The sequence below is a fragment of the Hydra vulgaris genome, chromosome 04, assembly GCF_038396675.1.
Source record: "Hydra vulgaris chromosome 04, alternate assembly HydraT2T_AEP".
NCBI lineage: Eukaryota > Metazoa > Cnidaria > Hydrozoa > Anthoathecata > Hydridae > Hydra > Hydra vulgaris.
In genome coordinates, this window is record NC_088923.1 from 48,302,501 (window position 1) to 48,320,766 (window position 18,266).

At 27.0% G+C, this 18,266-nt stretch overlaps 1 protein-coding gene across 1 annotated transcript in view; it reads right to left on the bottom strand.

Annotated features, from left to right (window-relative positions):
* The window catches only part of LOC101241847 (telomerase protein component 1), a 117,578-nt gene that overhangs the window by 10,963 nt on the left and 88,349 nt on the right, over nucleotides 1–18,266 (bottom strand). The window contains exons 24-38 of the mRNA XM_065796528.1: nucleotides 14,180–14,405; nucleotides 13,910–14,054; nucleotides 13,255–13,441; nucleotides 10,982–11,175; nucleotides 10,725–10,878; nucleotides 10,349–10,444; nucleotides 9,586–9,710; nucleotides 8,968–9,235; nucleotides 8,038–8,241; nucleotides 5,380–5,614; nucleotides 4,987–5,261; nucleotides 4,618–4,863; nucleotides 4,222–4,494; nucleotides 3,899–4,021; nucleotides 2,978–3,366 (exon numbers count right to left, since the gene is read on the bottom strand). Coding sequence (XP_065652600.1) covers nucleotides 2,978–3,366; nucleotides 3,899–4,021; nucleotides 4,222–4,494; nucleotides 4,618–4,863; nucleotides 4,987–5,261; nucleotides 5,380–5,614; nucleotides 8,038–8,241; nucleotides 8,968–9,235; nucleotides 9,586–9,710; nucleotides 10,349–10,444; nucleotides 10,725–10,878; nucleotides 10,982–11,175; nucleotides 13,255–13,441; nucleotides 13,910–14,054; nucleotides 14,180–14,405 — 3,140 coding nt within the window. The remainder of the gene's footprint in view (nucleotides 1–2,977; nucleotides 3,367–3,898; nucleotides 4,022–4,221; nucleotides 4,495–4,617; nucleotides 4,864–4,986; nucleotides 5,262–5,379; nucleotides 5,615–8,037; nucleotides 8,242–8,967; nucleotides 9,236–9,585; nucleotides 9,711–10,348; nucleotides 10,445–10,724; nucleotides 10,879–10,981; nucleotides 11,176–13,254; nucleotides 13,442–13,909; nucleotides 14,055–14,179; nucleotides 14,406–18,266) is intronic.

The following is an 18,266-nucleotide window of genomic DNA, read 5'->3' on the forward strand; positions in this document are numbered from 1 at the left end:
ATCATCAACATATTGTTGGGAATTTCGGTATTATATATTATAATCCAAATTTATACTTTTTACTTTGCTTGAACGCATACACATGTACTACTTGATAAAATTTAATTCAGGAGCCTTATATAAATTATTTTAGGCTCACGGAGGAAAATATTCCTGTGTCTGGTGTGAAGTGCATCAACTATTGCTGCTGGAGATCTCAGAACTTTGAGATCTTTAGATGATTGGTATATACTGTATTACAAGGCTGGATTGCAACACAAAAGAATGCAGGACTTTAGGGTGATTTTAATGAACATACATTGAAGATCTTTATAAAATTTTGTCTTGAAAAATTCTATATTTTATCAGATTTTAATAAATAATATTTTTACATAAAATGTTGTGAAGCCATGCTTGATCAAGGAAAAAGACAAACCCAAGTTGGTGTTAGATGTTATACCTTTGCCAGAACTTCAAATGGTGATGGGCCTTGTAAATCATATGTAATCATATCTGACCAAATTCTGGCCCGAGTATGAGATGAGGGTTTATAAGTTTACAAGCTTAGGATGTATAAAAAAAAAAGGATATATCTTATGAAGGAAATACTTCAAAACGAATACTAGAACAGTGCGATAAGCTTAAATTTGGATCCCAATTACAAAGATGACATTCAGTTACCCAAGAATACCATATGGAGGTAGGCTAGAGAATGTCTCTTTTTACTTTTAATAATATTGCTTGCCCCAGTAGATTTTTTTGTATTTCACAAAAACTTATACATAATACTTTTCTTAAAGAAATATTATAACAACAAACAGTATTATTTAAAAATAATTGATTGATATTTTATTATAGTATCTTGAAAAGGATCTGACTGTCACTTGGAGAGTACAGCACACTTAGATGACTTTATTTCCAGATCAGGCCATTCTCTTGGAAGATATGCAGATCAGGCTTCTGAAGTAGCTCATACTAAAAAAAAACCTGTCATCAACAGGTTCAATGTTTCCCAAATGAGCAAACAACATCTGACAAGAAGCAAGAGAATTGCAGAGGCGTTTAGTGGTGCAAACCTGTAATCAATAAATCTTACCAAAGTTATATATTAAAAAAAAGATTTTTTTTTATTGATTTTTTAACTAAAATGTTGTAGTGTTGTAATATGTAATATAAAAACTAATAAACATTGTATTATCAACTATACTTTTGATTTAAATTCTAACTAAAGAAACAAAACTATTATTTAAAAACTTTGGCATATATGTAATTCTGGCATATATAAAATTTGCTGAATGGTCACACACGAGCAGTAAACGCCTCAGGGAAGAAATGAAGTACACTAGAATAAAGTAGAATTATTTTTCTAACAAAGCATATTTTGACAGCCGTCAAGACAAAAAATAAAGATTAATAGAGGAATATTTAAAATATAAACAAGACAGACAATGCACCTAAACAGCACTTACAATAATAATAAACAATAAATTGTTCTACAAGAACCAATATGAACGAAGAAATACAAAAAATATGTCACCAAACAAAAACTTTTAAAACAAAAAATTGATTACAAAATAAAAAAGTATGCATACAACATTTAAGGCCTCAGAATGGAAAAAAAAACACATTAATGCTGATATGTAAACATAATTTGTGAAGTGATTAAGTAATAAACATCTCCTCAGAGTCGTGTCTATTATTACTGGCGTTTCGATGAGGATCAGCACTTATAACTAGTTTATCCCGTCAGATAAACGTCATCACCACTTATGCTTTACCCCACAACTTATGCCTATTCCATACTGCAGTAAAAAAGGATTCACCGCAAATAGCCAAAACGCAACCATACCCAAATTTGTAAAACACTAATATTTTTTGTTGATACGTTATAAAAAGTGTTGATCTACTGCACAATATAAATAAAAATAATTAAATAAATCACTTACCATACCACCGGTAAAAAAAACTAAGCACAATAAATTAAAATTCAAATAAAAACGCCAGAAACAAAACTAAAACAACTAAAGTGTGCAAACAGAAAATACTAATAATTATCCCCTAAGACCATTTAAACCACATAGGTACTTCCAGCACAAATAAACCAAAAACAATCAAATGGCAATATACCCTATTAAAAACCCTTTTAAAATTAAATAAAACACAATAGAGTCATTAAACTATTGGCTATTTGTAGTGAATCCTATTTTACTGCAGTATGGAATAGGCGTAAGACTAATTAAAAAAGCAAAACCATTAAAAATCTTTAAAAAATATAATGAAATTTTTGCAAATTTTAAAACTAAATTTTCTCAAAAAGGGTCACTCATTAGATTTATTTTAAGTTTGATCTTTAAAACATATGATATTAGTAACCTAAATCTGTTGAAACTTCCAGAGTCATATCATTTTATACCTAAAACCTATATTTGTGAACTGTGTTGACAACATTCACAATAATTAAATATCAGGAATATCTTTTGTGTAAGTTTAGGTACTGAGCTTTTTATGTTTTTTTTATGTTTGAAAAGTAACTTTTTTTATATAAATTCATGTACAAATTAAAGCACTAAAAGTAAAACCAATTTTTTAGTGGCTTGATTAACTTGATTAATGATCTGTAGTTTCCACTATGTAATTTGTTTTAAATTTTTAAACAGCCTATAAATTACTCTAGAATCTTCGGATCTATAACCAGTGTTGAGTGACACTGGTTGGCCAGACCAAAAGATTCTGGGGTTATCTCAAATGATTTTCATTCTAATTACCATGAAACAACACATTGTATAAACAATTTTTTTCTTTGAGATTTTAATTTTATTTTTCCCCCTCCCCCTCCCAAAGCCACTTATGAGAGGGAGGAGGAGAGGAGAAAATGAAGGGGGCCACTACAATCACCACAGACAAGGAGTCAAGATAGTTATATAAATAAATATTTAATCATACAATTTTTATAATTAAATGGTTTATAAATTTTAGACAAATCTTTATAAACACTCACTTTAATAAACAATTTGTTGATATTAAATGTTTGCTATCCCATTTATAAACGGTTATTGCTTCTAAAGCAGCAGCAGCAACAAAAATGCCATGCTGATCAACTGATAACATTTCTATACTATATATGTTATTCACTTTTTCAATTAGGCTAAGATCAAGAGCACTTAATACATACAAGTTGCCTCTCACATCACCAACAACTACGTATTGAGAACCAATAAAAGCCGCAGATGTAAATGCAACTACTGATAGTGGGGCAAACTCAAAAACTGAAGTCTTACAGAAAAGTTTAACTTTGCCATCACGACCGCATGAAACAGATTTAGAAACACTTATAGCAACAGCAGTTACTTCATCCAAATGCATTTGCGATGAATCCTTTGTTTCAATCTAAATTGATGTGAGAGAAAAAAAAATTCAACTAAAATTAATTTTATACAAAGTAAAATTATATATATTATATACAAAGTAATTTATAAAAATTTTTATAATAAATAAATATTATATAAATAAAAACTATATAAATTATATTATATAGAACATATAAATATTATATTATAAAATAAAAATTATATAAATTATATACAAAGTAAATTATAACAAATTTTATACAGCTAAAATATTAATTTTATAAAAAGATGTACAAAATAATTCTAATAACTGATGCTGAATAACACAAATTATGTTGAACAAAAAAAAAACAATATTAAATAACACAAATGATGTTGAACAAAAAAAACAATATTATATAACACAAATGATGTTAAACAAAACAAACAATGTTAAATAACACAAATGATGTTGAACAAAAAAACAATGTTGAATAACACAAATGATATATAATAACTAGATTTTTAACAATTTTTGTACGAAATATTGCTGTTTTAATTTTTAAAGTTTTAATTATTTTAAAAAATCATACATTTAAATCCCAAACTTTGACGCTTTGGTCAACACTACTGGTTACAACACTGCCATCTTTTATGTTTACATCAGCGTCTGTAAGAACATCTGAATGCCCAAACATTTCCTTTAAAAAGTTTGGCTGCAAAAAAATAAAAAAGTATTAAATAATAAATACAAAAAAATAGTGAACAATAACAACAACAACTCCTTCTGCTGCTGCTACTGCTACCACTGCTGCTGTTACTGTTGCTGCTGCTGCTCCTCCTCCTCCTCCTCCTCCTCCTACTACTACTACTTATGTTTTTCAAAAACATAAAAAAAATAAAAATAAAGAAATACCTTAAATGGTTGATAAGCTCTTACTGATCCATCATCACTTGCTGTGTATATATAAACATCTAAAAGACTATCAGGTGTATAGGCTTTCAATTTTTCTTGTATTCCTACTTTATCTGTTGAAGTACTCCATTCAATTGAATCTTCTTTAAGAAATGAAAAAATTTCACAACAATTAACTCGGCAGTTATGAGCTTTTATTGTGGTAACTTCTACCCCTTTGTGAGTCCAGACCTTTAAAAACCCATCTGCAGAAGTAGAAGCAATACAACCAAACTGTAAAATAAAAAACATATTTAGATTGCTTGTGTATTGAATAAAAATTTAATAGAAAAATTTAACAGCAACAGAACATAAAATACATATTGACTTTTTAATAAGAAAACATCAGGCTTGTACCTTGTACTTCAAACTGTTGATTGCACTGTTATGCCCCTTAAAAACAAGTTTTTCTTGAATATTGGTCTGATCATCTTTTTTGGAAACTATATACTTTATATCCCACAGTTTTAACAGAAAGTCATTCGATCCTGTGACTACATAATTTCCAACATCTGACCAGCTCAGAGTTGTAAGACCGTCAGAATGTGCCCGGTTGATCATGGATAAACATGTGTAGGTATTTAGATCCCAAATTATCATGCTCTAAAGTATTAGTAAAACTTGTATTACTTTATTTTTTTCTTATTATTTTCTTTTTTACGAACTTATTTTACTTTTTTAAATTCAAATTTATTATACTCAACAGCTCTACAATAAAATACAAACCATATCCGAGGAGCCAGAAACAGCCATAGTTTCGCATGAGGAGATGTCACAACATGTAACAATACCAGCATGACCTCGCAAAATTGCTTGACATTTAATTTCATTTTGATCACTGAACAAAATGCCTGGCCAAACACAAACTGTGAAATCCTCAGATGCTGTAAGAATAATAGCACCTCTTGATCTAACACACCTTATAGGTGCAGTGTGTTTGCACATTACAGCAACACAAGTTTTATCAGAGACATTCCATCTCTTCGCTAAACAATCATCACCTAAAATTTGATTTATTTCATAAATATTTTGAGTGAGAAGAATTGCATATAATAGCTAAAATATTTATTATGTAAGATTAAATATATTTAAAAAAAAAAATAAGTTTTGTAAGATTACCAGCTGTAACAAGATGTACACTAACTCTGTCAACAAGTAAGCTAATAGAGCGAATTGAAGAGTTATGAGCTTTCCATGAAGTGTAACCCCCTTCTTTAAAAAACATACAAACTTCACCATTTTGGTATGCAGCAAAAATTTTATTTTCATGAACAGTGACAGCTAAAACATAATTGGGCAATGGGTGGTTTGAAATAAAAACATTTCCTGGACATCCTATACTTTCCGTCCAAACCTACAAGTAAAAAAAAAAATCGATAAAGAAGATAAAGTGGTAATTGAAGCAATTTATACCTATATGTCAATCATGATTTCAACTTGCATATGTCAAACTTGATTTGATCACACTTGCACAAAGCGTAACTGCTGATAATTTAAAACTTACGCACAATTTTTATAAAAAATACAAATTAAATATAAATTAATATTGTCAATAACTTAAATATATAATAATAATATCATACTTTAAACGTTGTTAATACTTGCTAATCTACTTGTGATAAATTTGCATTTTTTGCTTTTGAGAGAGAACTTTTACTTTTCGTACTTTGTTGAGTTGTACGTTGGTCTGTTGTTTGTAATTTCTTTTTGTTGTTTCAATATAGTAAGTTTCATAACTCATCAGGAACTTTTTATTTTTATAAAATAACAATGTTGCATATACTTTTTAAATTATATATACTTTTTAAAGTGGCAGCAGTATATTCATATATACTCGCTATAACTGTTTAAAAATTCAATACAGCTTTAATATTTATAAATCAAGGCTGTTGTTGGTTATTGTAGTAAAGATTTTTTTATATAGACTTGAAGTGTTTCAAAATACAAGTTTTATTTTTATAAATCAAACTTCTTAGTTGTTATATTTTATATCTTACTTGAATACAATGGACTTTAAATACATGTCTGTTAAGTAGACAATAATTTATTCTTTGAAAATTTATCATATATATAAATATAAAAGTATAGAAGAATTATACTTTATACTCTGCAACTTGTGTAGAATACAAAATGGAGAATATAAATGATAAATTTTCGATAGTTTTATATTTATCTACAAAATAAATTTAAAAATTTAAAAGTAAAATTTAAAAAGTGTAAAATTGAAAACAACAACCTTATAACAACAACAATCTTAAAACAATAACAACCTTATAACAACAACAACCAACAACAACAACCAACAATAACAACCAACAACAACAACCAACAACAACAACCTTATAACAACAACAACCAACAACAACAACCTTATAACAATAACAACCAACAACAACCACAACAACCAACAACAACAACCTTATAACAACAACAATCTTATAACAACAACAACCTTACAACAACAACAACCTTATAACATGTTTTGAGGTTGTTGTGTAAAATACACTTTTATGGAGACTCAACATGTACTTTGTTAAGGGAACTATATTTGTTTGTGTACACTTTTTTCTTGTATAATCACTGTTGTTAAGACAACAGTGATTATACGGGATGTATATTAAGGTTGGTCAAAAACAATAATTTTCAAAAATTTAGACTTATAAAAAAAATAGACTTATAAGAACATAATTCATCTTATTAAATCAATTTTTTTTTCTCTCAGTTCATTTTATTGCTTAACAATAATAATAATAATAATAATAATAATAATAATAATAATAATAATAATAATAATAATAATAATAACAATAATAATAATAACCGAAAATTTAATGAACACATCAACCTAAAAACTCATTGAATGAAAAAATTAATTATACTTAAATTTTTAATAGTATCAAGAAATAATAAATCTAGAAAGAACATGGTATCTAATAACTTTAGTACTTTTTTGAGTTAACTCAAATAAGTTTAGTATTTTTTTAGTAAGCTTTTTAAGCCTTTATTTTTATTTGATCTTACTTGTTTGGTCCATCATTTCAAAAAGTAAAGAGCATCTGAGTATGTAGTTTCTGAATATGAATTTGATGCTTGAGTCTCAGAATCTAATTATGTTTCTTCGTAGGCAAAATTAAAAACAACAAGATTCTTGCTTAGTACTGGAAAACTTATTGAAAACTTATTGAAAAATAGGTATATATTAATTAGTATTCTCTATGCTGCTAATGGTTACTAATGGTAATATAAAAAATTTGTTGCTAATGGTAAAATTAAAAAAGTTAATAACTTTTCCTTCAACTCTTCATAGACATCAATATGTAAACATTTTAATAAATAAATTTATAGATAAATTTTTTATCTATAAAAGTCTTTTTTTTTTCCCGAAGTTTTCAATACTTTTTTTCCTGACTAGGAAGTTTCAATATTTTTTTCCCGACTAGGAAGTTTCAATATTTTTTTCAATAAAGAATTTTTGTGTTAAATAGTATTTTCCATAAAAAACTACCAAACATGGAGAAATGGATAAAATCAAATTCAACCAAATTCATGTTAGTTTTTTACATCAGCAAAGTATCAAAAATGTATAATCAAATCTCGATATAATTTATACCCAGTCCTTTATGTATGTATGTATGTATGTATGTATGTATGTATGTATGTATGTATGTATGTATGTATGTATGTATGTATGTATGTATGTATGTATGTATGTATGAGTATGTATTTACACACATTTACATGTATATACACTTGTAGATACACAAATAAAATGCTTACCTTAACAGATTTTTCAGTCAAGCCAACCAGATGGGTTTGTGTGTACAAAAACTTTTGGATGTTTGAATTATAAATTTGCCCGATTATTGTTCCATTCATTGATGACCATAAAAAAATTTCACCTGTTAAACCTGATGATGCAAGATATTTGCCAGATGATGAATAAGCCAGAGCTTGAATCGAACTTGAGTGACCTTTATACACCTTTTAAAATATCAAGTTATACTTTTATTATATTTATATTATTAAAGTTATTTATCAAACTTTTTTTTACTTTTTATAAACACATTTTTTACTTTTTTTAAAATTAATTCATTCCCAAAAAAATTGCAAGCAGTCACAATTTAAGTTCTGAGTTAACAGCAAGCAAAAAAGTAAGCGCAAGAAAATGGTTGACAAAAAACTTGAAGCAAAAACGAAAGTTTTTAATCATGAATAAACAGAAACAGTAAAAGAATACAACTTAGCTGGCTGATAAGTCATGTGAGATTAAGTTTTGATTAATAGAACTAACGATAGCTCCCTTGAGCAGAAACAATGGTAGGTAACAATGGCAACATAGTAGTATTTACTTTTATAAAACTAAAGTTAATTAAAATCAAAAAATATAAAAATAACAAAAAATGATAATGAAAAAAAAATCATTCAGCCTTTTTTTTTTTAATACTTTTTATAAACGAAAATGCTTGATGTGACTTGTCTGCTTTTAGTGAGTTGTTTTAGAGTTTAGAGAAAAGAGGAGGAGGAAATAATGCTGGGTTAAATTTAGAATTTTATTATAGAATCTTAAACATCATGTCTATAAACTTTGACACTATACAAATACAAACATCAGATTTGGTACACATGTCACATTCAAAAATCTAATTTTAAATTTTCTCTATTTCAAGTTTTCTTTAATTATATCCTCTAATAAAAATACATACAAACCTTGGAATTTGTTCCTTCCACTGTATTCCATATAGCTATTTTTTTATCCCACCCACCTAGAGCAACTAATAGGTTATTCGAAGGATCAAAAGCTGCGCAATTAAATGGATGAGTAATTTTTTCATAAACAATTGCTGGTTTCCCATCAGTTGTTGACCAGAGTACAGCAGGATTTGAGATATCATAAGAAGTTGTTAAAAAAAATCGACCATCATTGGTAGCAATGCAACTAGTCACTTGTCTGCAATGAAGTTTTGAGAAATGTAATCTAAAATAAAGATGTATATCTAAACATCTTTATACAAAACATCATATATCTAAACATTTTTATACTAAACATCATACATCTAAACATCTTTATACTAAACATCATATATCTAAACAACTTTATACTAAACAATTACCTACGGTCTCTATATGCTACCTAAACAATTACAGATGATCTCTTGATAATGCTACCTAAACAATTACCTATGATCTCTGTGCAAATTCTAAACTATCCAATTTATTCTATCCAATTCCAATCATCTTTGGCCTTATTAGGAATTCTAAATAATTACCTATGATCTCTATAAATATTTTAAACACTTACCTATGTGTACTTATCAAAACACATACCTATGACCTCCGTGCACATCCCAAACACATACTGTACCATCAAAAGATGAACTACATAACTTTGAGTTAGTGGCAAAGCAACATGCAGAAATACCAGCAGAATGGCCGACAAAGCAACGCAATTCCTCAATTTAAACATTTAATATAACTATAAACATATAAATTTTTACTGATAAAAAATTAAAGAATAATGAAATTAAAGTTAATTTCATCAGATTATGTGACAACACTTTAAAAGATATTACCTTTAAAGCATAAATTAGTTTTAACTGAGACTTAGATGTTAGTTCTTATTATCTGAACTCATTATTATCTTAACTCTATCCAACCCCCTAAACACTGCAACAACCTTGACTTATTTAATATAATACTTTTGAAAATACAAACATTCTGGTCATGATATTAGACTGATCTTATATTAGGGCTGTTCAGTCATGGTGAATACCATATGAGAAGAAAAGCTCTAATATAAAAGTCTCAATTAAATTGTGGGTAAAGATAGAAGTTCCTCCTATCTCTACTCACAAACTTTGGACGGTAACCTTGGTAATATCACAATAATAATAAAAACACAATGCTGTTCTACGAAACAGCTTAATGCCAGAAAGATCATCTGGTTATAAAAAAAGTGCTTTAATTCTTCCATAATATCATATTTAAATAAAATAAAATTATGAAAACCAGCGTAAAACACATAAATGTAGAACCATGAATGTTAACCCATGGTTCTACATTTATTAAACATTAAAAATAATATACATACTTTTGTAGTACAACGATCATAAACTATTAACTGTCCATCTTGCATTCCACAAGCTAACATGCTATTGTCATCTGAAACACATACTGATGTTACACCCTGAAAAAAAATAAACCAAAAAATTAATTTGGTTTTATATAAATCCTTATTTCTAATCATGTATATGTTAACCAGTTAATAGATTTAAGTTATTATAAGTTACAAAGAATTTATAGTTCCTTAATTTATATATTCAAAATGGAGTTATATGTTATATGATTCCATTTTGAATCTTCTGTCAGTTATTTTCTTGCTTTCTTTTATACCTTTTAGTATCCCCCAACATAAATACTGGTTTCTTGCAACTTTTTTGAAGGTGACTTTGCTAAAAAAGACAAACCTGTTGCATTCCAGTTAATGTGAGAACACAACTTGAAATGTTTTCTGATTTTTCTGCCAATGTAATAGTGCCAACTGTGATATCATTAACTTGATTCTTAACAAAACTGATATTAGGAGCGTTTAATACTTGCTGTATCAAAAGATTAGGATGCCTATAAAAAAAAAGTTGTATAAATTTTAAAGCTATTGTTATAAAAAATATCAAAAATTTATCAAAAATAAAATGAAAAAGTTAAATATTCAAGTAAAATTTACCGTGATAAAATGTGGACGTTTGCCATAATAAACTGCTGGGTTTCTTTAATGCACGCATCTTCAGTAAACAATTTAGGACCAGCAAAAATGAACTCTTCAAGGAGTTCAGTAATTTGATTTGCTTGTAATTTTACCTTTATATATTCCAAATTACATAGAATTGTTTTTAGTTCATTCCATGAGTTGCTTGCACTCTAAATAAATAAAAACTAAAACAAAATTTTTTTGTAATTCCGAATGCATATTTTTGCATTCAAACAATATTAAACAACGTCAATACTCTTATTTGAAATATATTCCTATACTTAAGACCTAGAAGGCTGTACTCAAAGAAGTTTTTTTTTAATTGTTGTTTTATATCTTTTTGAACCTTATAAGTGTTAACACAAACTTTGACAAACATAAAACAATGCTGCTAGTTGCAGAAGCAAACTGAATACAGTGGAAATTTCTTTTTTTCATTATTCTTTCCTTTTTCTTCTCATTCTGAAAATATTTGATAATATAGTAAAAATTTTAAAACTTGTGGGCAAAGTACGTAAGGACTGTGCTAAATGTATAACCTGTATATGTGCAGTGAAACTAAACAGGTAGTTTAATATATTTAGTAATTTGAAATTTCACGCAATAGTGATCATCAGATATTATAAACATAAACTAGAATGCAACAACAAAAAAATATATCCGAAATTGCTAAGGAGTCCACTTTGATAACTTTTAATTTTTTTATTATTTTCGTATTTGAGATTATTATATTTTGAAATTTTAATCTAAATTATCTTTAAATCTGCAAGAAATGAGAGCAATATTAAAAAATGATACAGCTCTATCAAAAGTTTCCCTACTTGAAGATGTATTGCTGAAGCAATTAGAGATCATTTTCAGTATCGATTTAATGATGTTTGGTGGAGGATTGAAATTGATATTAATATAAAGGATTATTATCTGCCTTTCTTTAAGGTTGAAAAGAATTTTCTATAAGGTTTAATCAAGAATTTTTTCGATTTTTAATTTTGATCTAGCTATATTGCTTAATAATAAAAAAAAATTCTTTTTTTATTAAGCAACAAAAAAAATAGTAATTTTATTTCTTTTAATTAAAAAAATATTAAAAAGAATTTAGCTAAACAATAGGTCACATTTATCACACATAAATTTATTACAGGTCAAGAAAAATTTTTTTTTTAATTAAAAGAATTATTTAAATTAAATTATTTTAAAAAAAAAATAATTTGTTTGATGTTTTACATACATTGGTGTACGTGAGTAGCATAACTCACTTTGCTATTAAAATCTAATAAAATTTGGTTTAATTTCTGAGATCAGGTTAAACTAAGTTTATTAATCGGCACTGAGGATTGCTTGCAAAATTATCTTTGTGATATTTTATAGCAATGAATGTATATATATGTTATTTATATATATATATGTTATATATATGTATATATATGATATTTTATAGTAATGAATGTATATAATGTTTTAATGTAATGTTTTATAGCAAAGTTTTAATGCAATGTTTTAATGTAATGTTTTAATGTAATGTTTTAATTTATAGAATGTTGTAGTATTGGTCCTAGTCTATTGTTTTATATACATATCATTTTTGTTTTATATCTTTTGCTGTAATTTTAGCATTAATGTTGTTATATTTTAATGTTTTAATATCATTTTCAGTAATTTCGCTCATATAGATTTCTAGATTTTTTTAAGTATAAAGCATGGTTTAGTACTTTGTATAGGGCTCATAATTTTATAGAACAGTCTCTATTCTTCACTGGATAGGGGCAACAAGAGAATCACAATATTTATGCGTTATTTTAAGTTGCTAGTAATGCTGTGTTCTGTTTAAAAAACTTCTGCTTTAAATTTTACTACGCAATTTTCAATGGGGTTTAAATTGGAAAATTGCCTAGTAAATTATTAATCGCACTTTCTTGATAATTTTTACCTAATAGCAAATTGCCTTTGTGTGCATGAAAATACTAAACTTTCTAAATTGAAACCAATTATCTATATATCTATATCTATACATCTATATCTATATCTATATATATACACACACATATCTATATATCTATATATCTATATATCTATATATATCTATAGATATCTATATATCTATATCTATCTATATATATATATATATATATATATATATATATATATATATATATATATATATATATATATATATATATATATATATATATATATATATATATATATATATATATATATAGACACACATACACACACTCATATAAACAAACCAAGTGAAATGGAAGTTCTCTTAAAGCTCTCAAATCATTTCCCAACCATGAAAAATTATCTAAAGGATCTGCTTGTTTACGATAGAATATTGCTAACACATTATGCATCTTAAATGTAAAATCAGCAGCAGCAGAATGAATGTAAAGTCTTTCGATGATACTTCGAACCTCACCAAACAAATGCATGCTAAAGTTTAGAAAAAAATTTGATTTCAATTATAAGTTATTTAAAAATTATAAAAAATGATTGAACAATTCAAATAGATCTTTAGTAATTATTTAGCTAATGCAATAAATCAACATTTATTTAAAAAAAGACAATTAAAAAGTCTTTAACTTTTTTTTTTTTAAATAACTAAAACTAATTTAATTTTTTTATTTTAAGTTTTATCCATACTAAACACACACAGAGGTTAGCTTCACCTAATATGAAATAAGCTTATAGTACTTTATTCACATTAAAACAAACTACATCAAAACAAAAAAAACACAAAAAACATTGAATTACTGTAAAAAAATAAAGTAACAAAGTACATCAAAAAAGTAACCAATAAATGTACACACCAATACTAAAACAATACACCCTAATAATAAAAGCAAATAAGTTGCATTATAAATAAAATATCTGTTTTAGATATCTAAACACAATAAATACCTGTTTGTTTTAAGATCATGTCTTGTAAACATTTTTAACTCTTGACAAAGTTTATGAAATGGAACTTGGGGAATTGACTGCTCAAACGATTTATTGCTCTGTTGAGTCATATTTAAAGTTTCATAGAGTTCTTCCACAGTCAAACCTTTTTAAAAAAAAAGTCAATTAACTAAAAAAGCAATTAAAAACAATTAAACTTTTTAATAAGCAAAATAAAAATTTTGGTTACCATAACTAACATAATTATCATAATTATCATAACTAACATACCATTTCGGCTAAAATAAAGAAGAGCAAAAGCACAGCTGACTAAACTCAGCCCATGCTCTAATTCCATGCATTTAAGTCGGTAGGTTACAAGCTCAGGTATTGTTTGTGCAATTGAACGGAGATAAGTGTTTAACTCCTCAAACACCCCAAATAAACGCAATTCTTCACAAACGAGATGCAAATATAATGGAGATGTGGCATCTCTTTTGGAAACAATAAATTTCATCTACAATAAAAAAAATTTAATTCTTGAACTTTATAATGAAAAAAGTATTAAAAAAAAAGAAGTTATTCCAACCAACTTTTTTCCATACTGAGTTGGGTTTTTTTAAAAGCTAGCCAAAGAAGAGAATAATTTGAAAATAAAATAAAACACAGGAAAAAAAAAGTCAGGTTTAAAAAAGATTCTGAGAAGATCAAAATATTATACCCAAAATTACTCATTTTTTTTAGGTCTCATGGATATTTTTAGGTCTCATGGATGTTTTTAGGTCTCACAGGGCATCAAATGACAAAAATAAATAAGATAATCAAAATAAGGATGTAAATAAAAATTGTTTATTTTTATAAACAACACAACAACAAACTTATGAATAGATTTTACTGATAAAGAACTTTTAATTGAAGAATTTGATAGTAGTTGTTGTAATAGCAGCATTGGTAGTATTTTGTTAGAGTGATTAAATCTGAACTTTTATGTACATATAATTTTGGTGTATCAGACACAATGCTATTGTTTATTAGAGACTTTTTTGATAAGTTTTACTGACAGACTTTAATTTATGACTAATTTTTTTACATCCTAAATTCACACACTTACATCCTAAATTCACACAATCAACAAAAAAAAAAGATAAAAAAAATTAATTACTTATGTTCAAATAGATATTATTTATTTAATTTACCTGCCTAAACCTTAACCCTATGTTTATTTCAGTATGACAACATCATTAATGTTCCATCAGCACTTAAGTTCAAAGTTAAAAATTAATTTGCACAGTCTACAGAAAGGTTAACTATATATATACACATATACATACGATATAAATATGTATGAAAAGAACTAGTAAAAACACTTAATTTATTACCACTTTTATATATATATATATATTTATACAAATATATATATTTATACAAATATATATATATATATACATATATATATTATATATATATATATATATATATGCCTGCACCAACCAAACCCTCAGTCAATGTAGCAGCACTCTGTTGCGAGTCAGGCTACTTTTCAGTCGACGTAGCATTGTGAGTCAAGCTATAATAGTCGATGTAGCATCACTCCGCACATGTTTTACAGTTAAAAAATAAAAATAAAAACATTCAGAATGTTTTTAAAGATATTCTAGTCTTTTAATTTGCATTTTTTGTGGTTTTTTAAATTTAATTACTTCCTGCAATTAAATTAATGCATTTTGACATAATCTAATCTTAGTTTTTTCAGCTTTAAAACCACAAACAAGCGAAGAGCCATTTTTTACCACAGACAGGTTTTCTAAGCTGTAAACTTTAGGAAAATATATATATATTTTTTTTGTTATTCACCTCCTCAAGGCCGATAAAGCCACTACAGATGAGGAGGTTACTTAATAGTGGTTATAACCCTCTCTCAACTCTATAACTCCGAAGCACAAACCTTGACAAGCAAGGCCGCTGCGCGGAGAAACAAATTGAGCACGGTACTACCAGGGACGTGGTGGGGATCGAACTCGGAACCTCCCGCTTATGAAGCGAGCGCTTTACCACTACACCACTACCGCACATATATATATATACATACTAGGGTAGATCATCATTGCATTTTTTTCATTAAAATTAGTTTGTATAGCAAAACAATGTTGCTCTTACATCTAAATACCATTAAAATAAAATTAAAAATTAAAATTATTTTTCCTTCCTTTGTCGCTGTCTAATGCCGATGTTTTTTGTTCATCGGCGTTAACATGAATTTAGTTAAAATCTTTTGAAAAAGTGCCTTAATTTACTATAGATCCTAGTTCTAATTGGTTCTGACATGTACTAACTATATATAGTTGTCAAAAAACAATATTTCTATCAATTTTCACAAAAAATACTAGAATTCCGACCAAGTAAGAGCTTTTTGTTAAGAAAAATTGGATCAGAACAGATCATATTATTAAAATATGATGCTCATTTTACCTAAAAAACATATTTATTTAAAATCTTATTCAAATTTGAACAAACGATTGCGATTTTAAGAAGATTTATAAAAAAAAAAAAATTCGGTCTGGGTTTTTTCACTATAAACATTTATACTTTATGATACTGCAAAATTTATCATTTAAATTTTTTTTCATCTATTTATAATTTGCAGACTTGATCATTTAATGCAAATATGTTGTTTTCTGGTCAAACCTTTAAGATTGCTTTAAAACTCAAAATTTTATTCAGTAGCATGATTACATTAGCGCTAGAATAACATTTCTTGGGAGAAATACAATTTTTTTTAAATTTTATATGTACTTATTTAAAATCCTATGAAAAAAAAAGAGTTTATTGACCAATTATTCCTATATATTGCAATTGTTTTTTGAAGCAAAGTGTGGAATATACTTTCTCAATAAAAGTTTTGCTCTAATGTGTCCGCCTCTTCTCATTTCTTCAGATACAGTTGCAGCTGCTTTTGTAACCAATTGAACATGTCTTTCTACATTTTAAGAATAGATTGGAAAATCATCGGAAGTCAATTTTTGCATATTTTGTTTCACATTTTCAATGAAATCATTACTTAACTCTTTTAACGTAGGTGGTGGGGTCCTTGGAAGTTCCTTCCAATTTACAAGAATAGGGTAATCAACTGTATCAAACCTACTGAACATATAGCTAACTTTGCTTTGTGTGATAATGCAGTTTTAAGCAATGGTATTTGACACCTTAACTTGGTTTGGTCTATGATAGCTATTATGTTTTTTTATAATTTTGTAATCTGAAAAGATGGCAGTAGCAATCACAGCTCCAGCAATATCAGATACACCACATCTGTCACATTATCTGGCAACTGTTGGAAAAATTATCATACTCCTGTCAGATTCACTAGCTTATTCACAGAAATCTGACAACTGATCATCATTAACATTGCTCTGAGTGTCATTTATTAACTCCAGAATTAATTTCTGCATCTATATCAGAAGTGATACTAACTGATGCTTGCAGACTGCTTTTACTAGATGAAAAAAAATCATATTATTTCTGTCTCTTTGTGCTTCTTTCAAATACTTTAGGTAATATAAAAGGTTTTTCCTTATCTAAAGAACCAATAACCATATTTCTTTCATTTCTTTAATCCATTAAAAATTCATGCTCAAGAACTGGCACTTTCGATATTCTGCAATGTCAAACAAAACCAAACTTTCCGTCTTAGCAATTGATACTGCTAAAGTCTTTGATTCACCTTTTCTTTTAAGAATCATTCTCAAATTATTGTGCAAAGATTCTACTTTCTGCTGCACTCTTTGCATTGTAACAGATGGAATACCAGATTTCAACCAAATGTTTATAACATTTTCAGAAACTCTAGCAACTATTGTTCTTGACTTGGTCGTCCTAGGAAGTCCTACAAAAGAATAGTGCTGCATGACTTCCTTAACAGTTGAAAGTTTGTGAGTAGTAAGTTAACATTTGATGTCATAAACAGGACAAGTCAGCTGCACTTATACAAAGCCATAGGTTGCCATAGAAATCAAAATATTTTTAATTTTTTAAATATGAACTCAATTTTATTCAATTTGCAAAACAAAATTCTAGAAATAGAATTAAATTCAATAAATCATATACAGAGGGATTATTTGATGTATATGTGGATATTGGTAATCTTTATAATATTATTAATATATTTACATACAATAGTAATAATACAATACACAATAATATAGAATACAGACTTTACTAATAGTATACTAATCTTTATATACTCATAAATAATGTGAATTTTTCTACAATTTATTTTAAAATAATTAAATAACAATTTTAAAAAGTGCTAGTTAGAACCACACCAATTTATATAGTAATAAATAGTAAATTACTGAATAATTTAAAACAATAAGAAAAG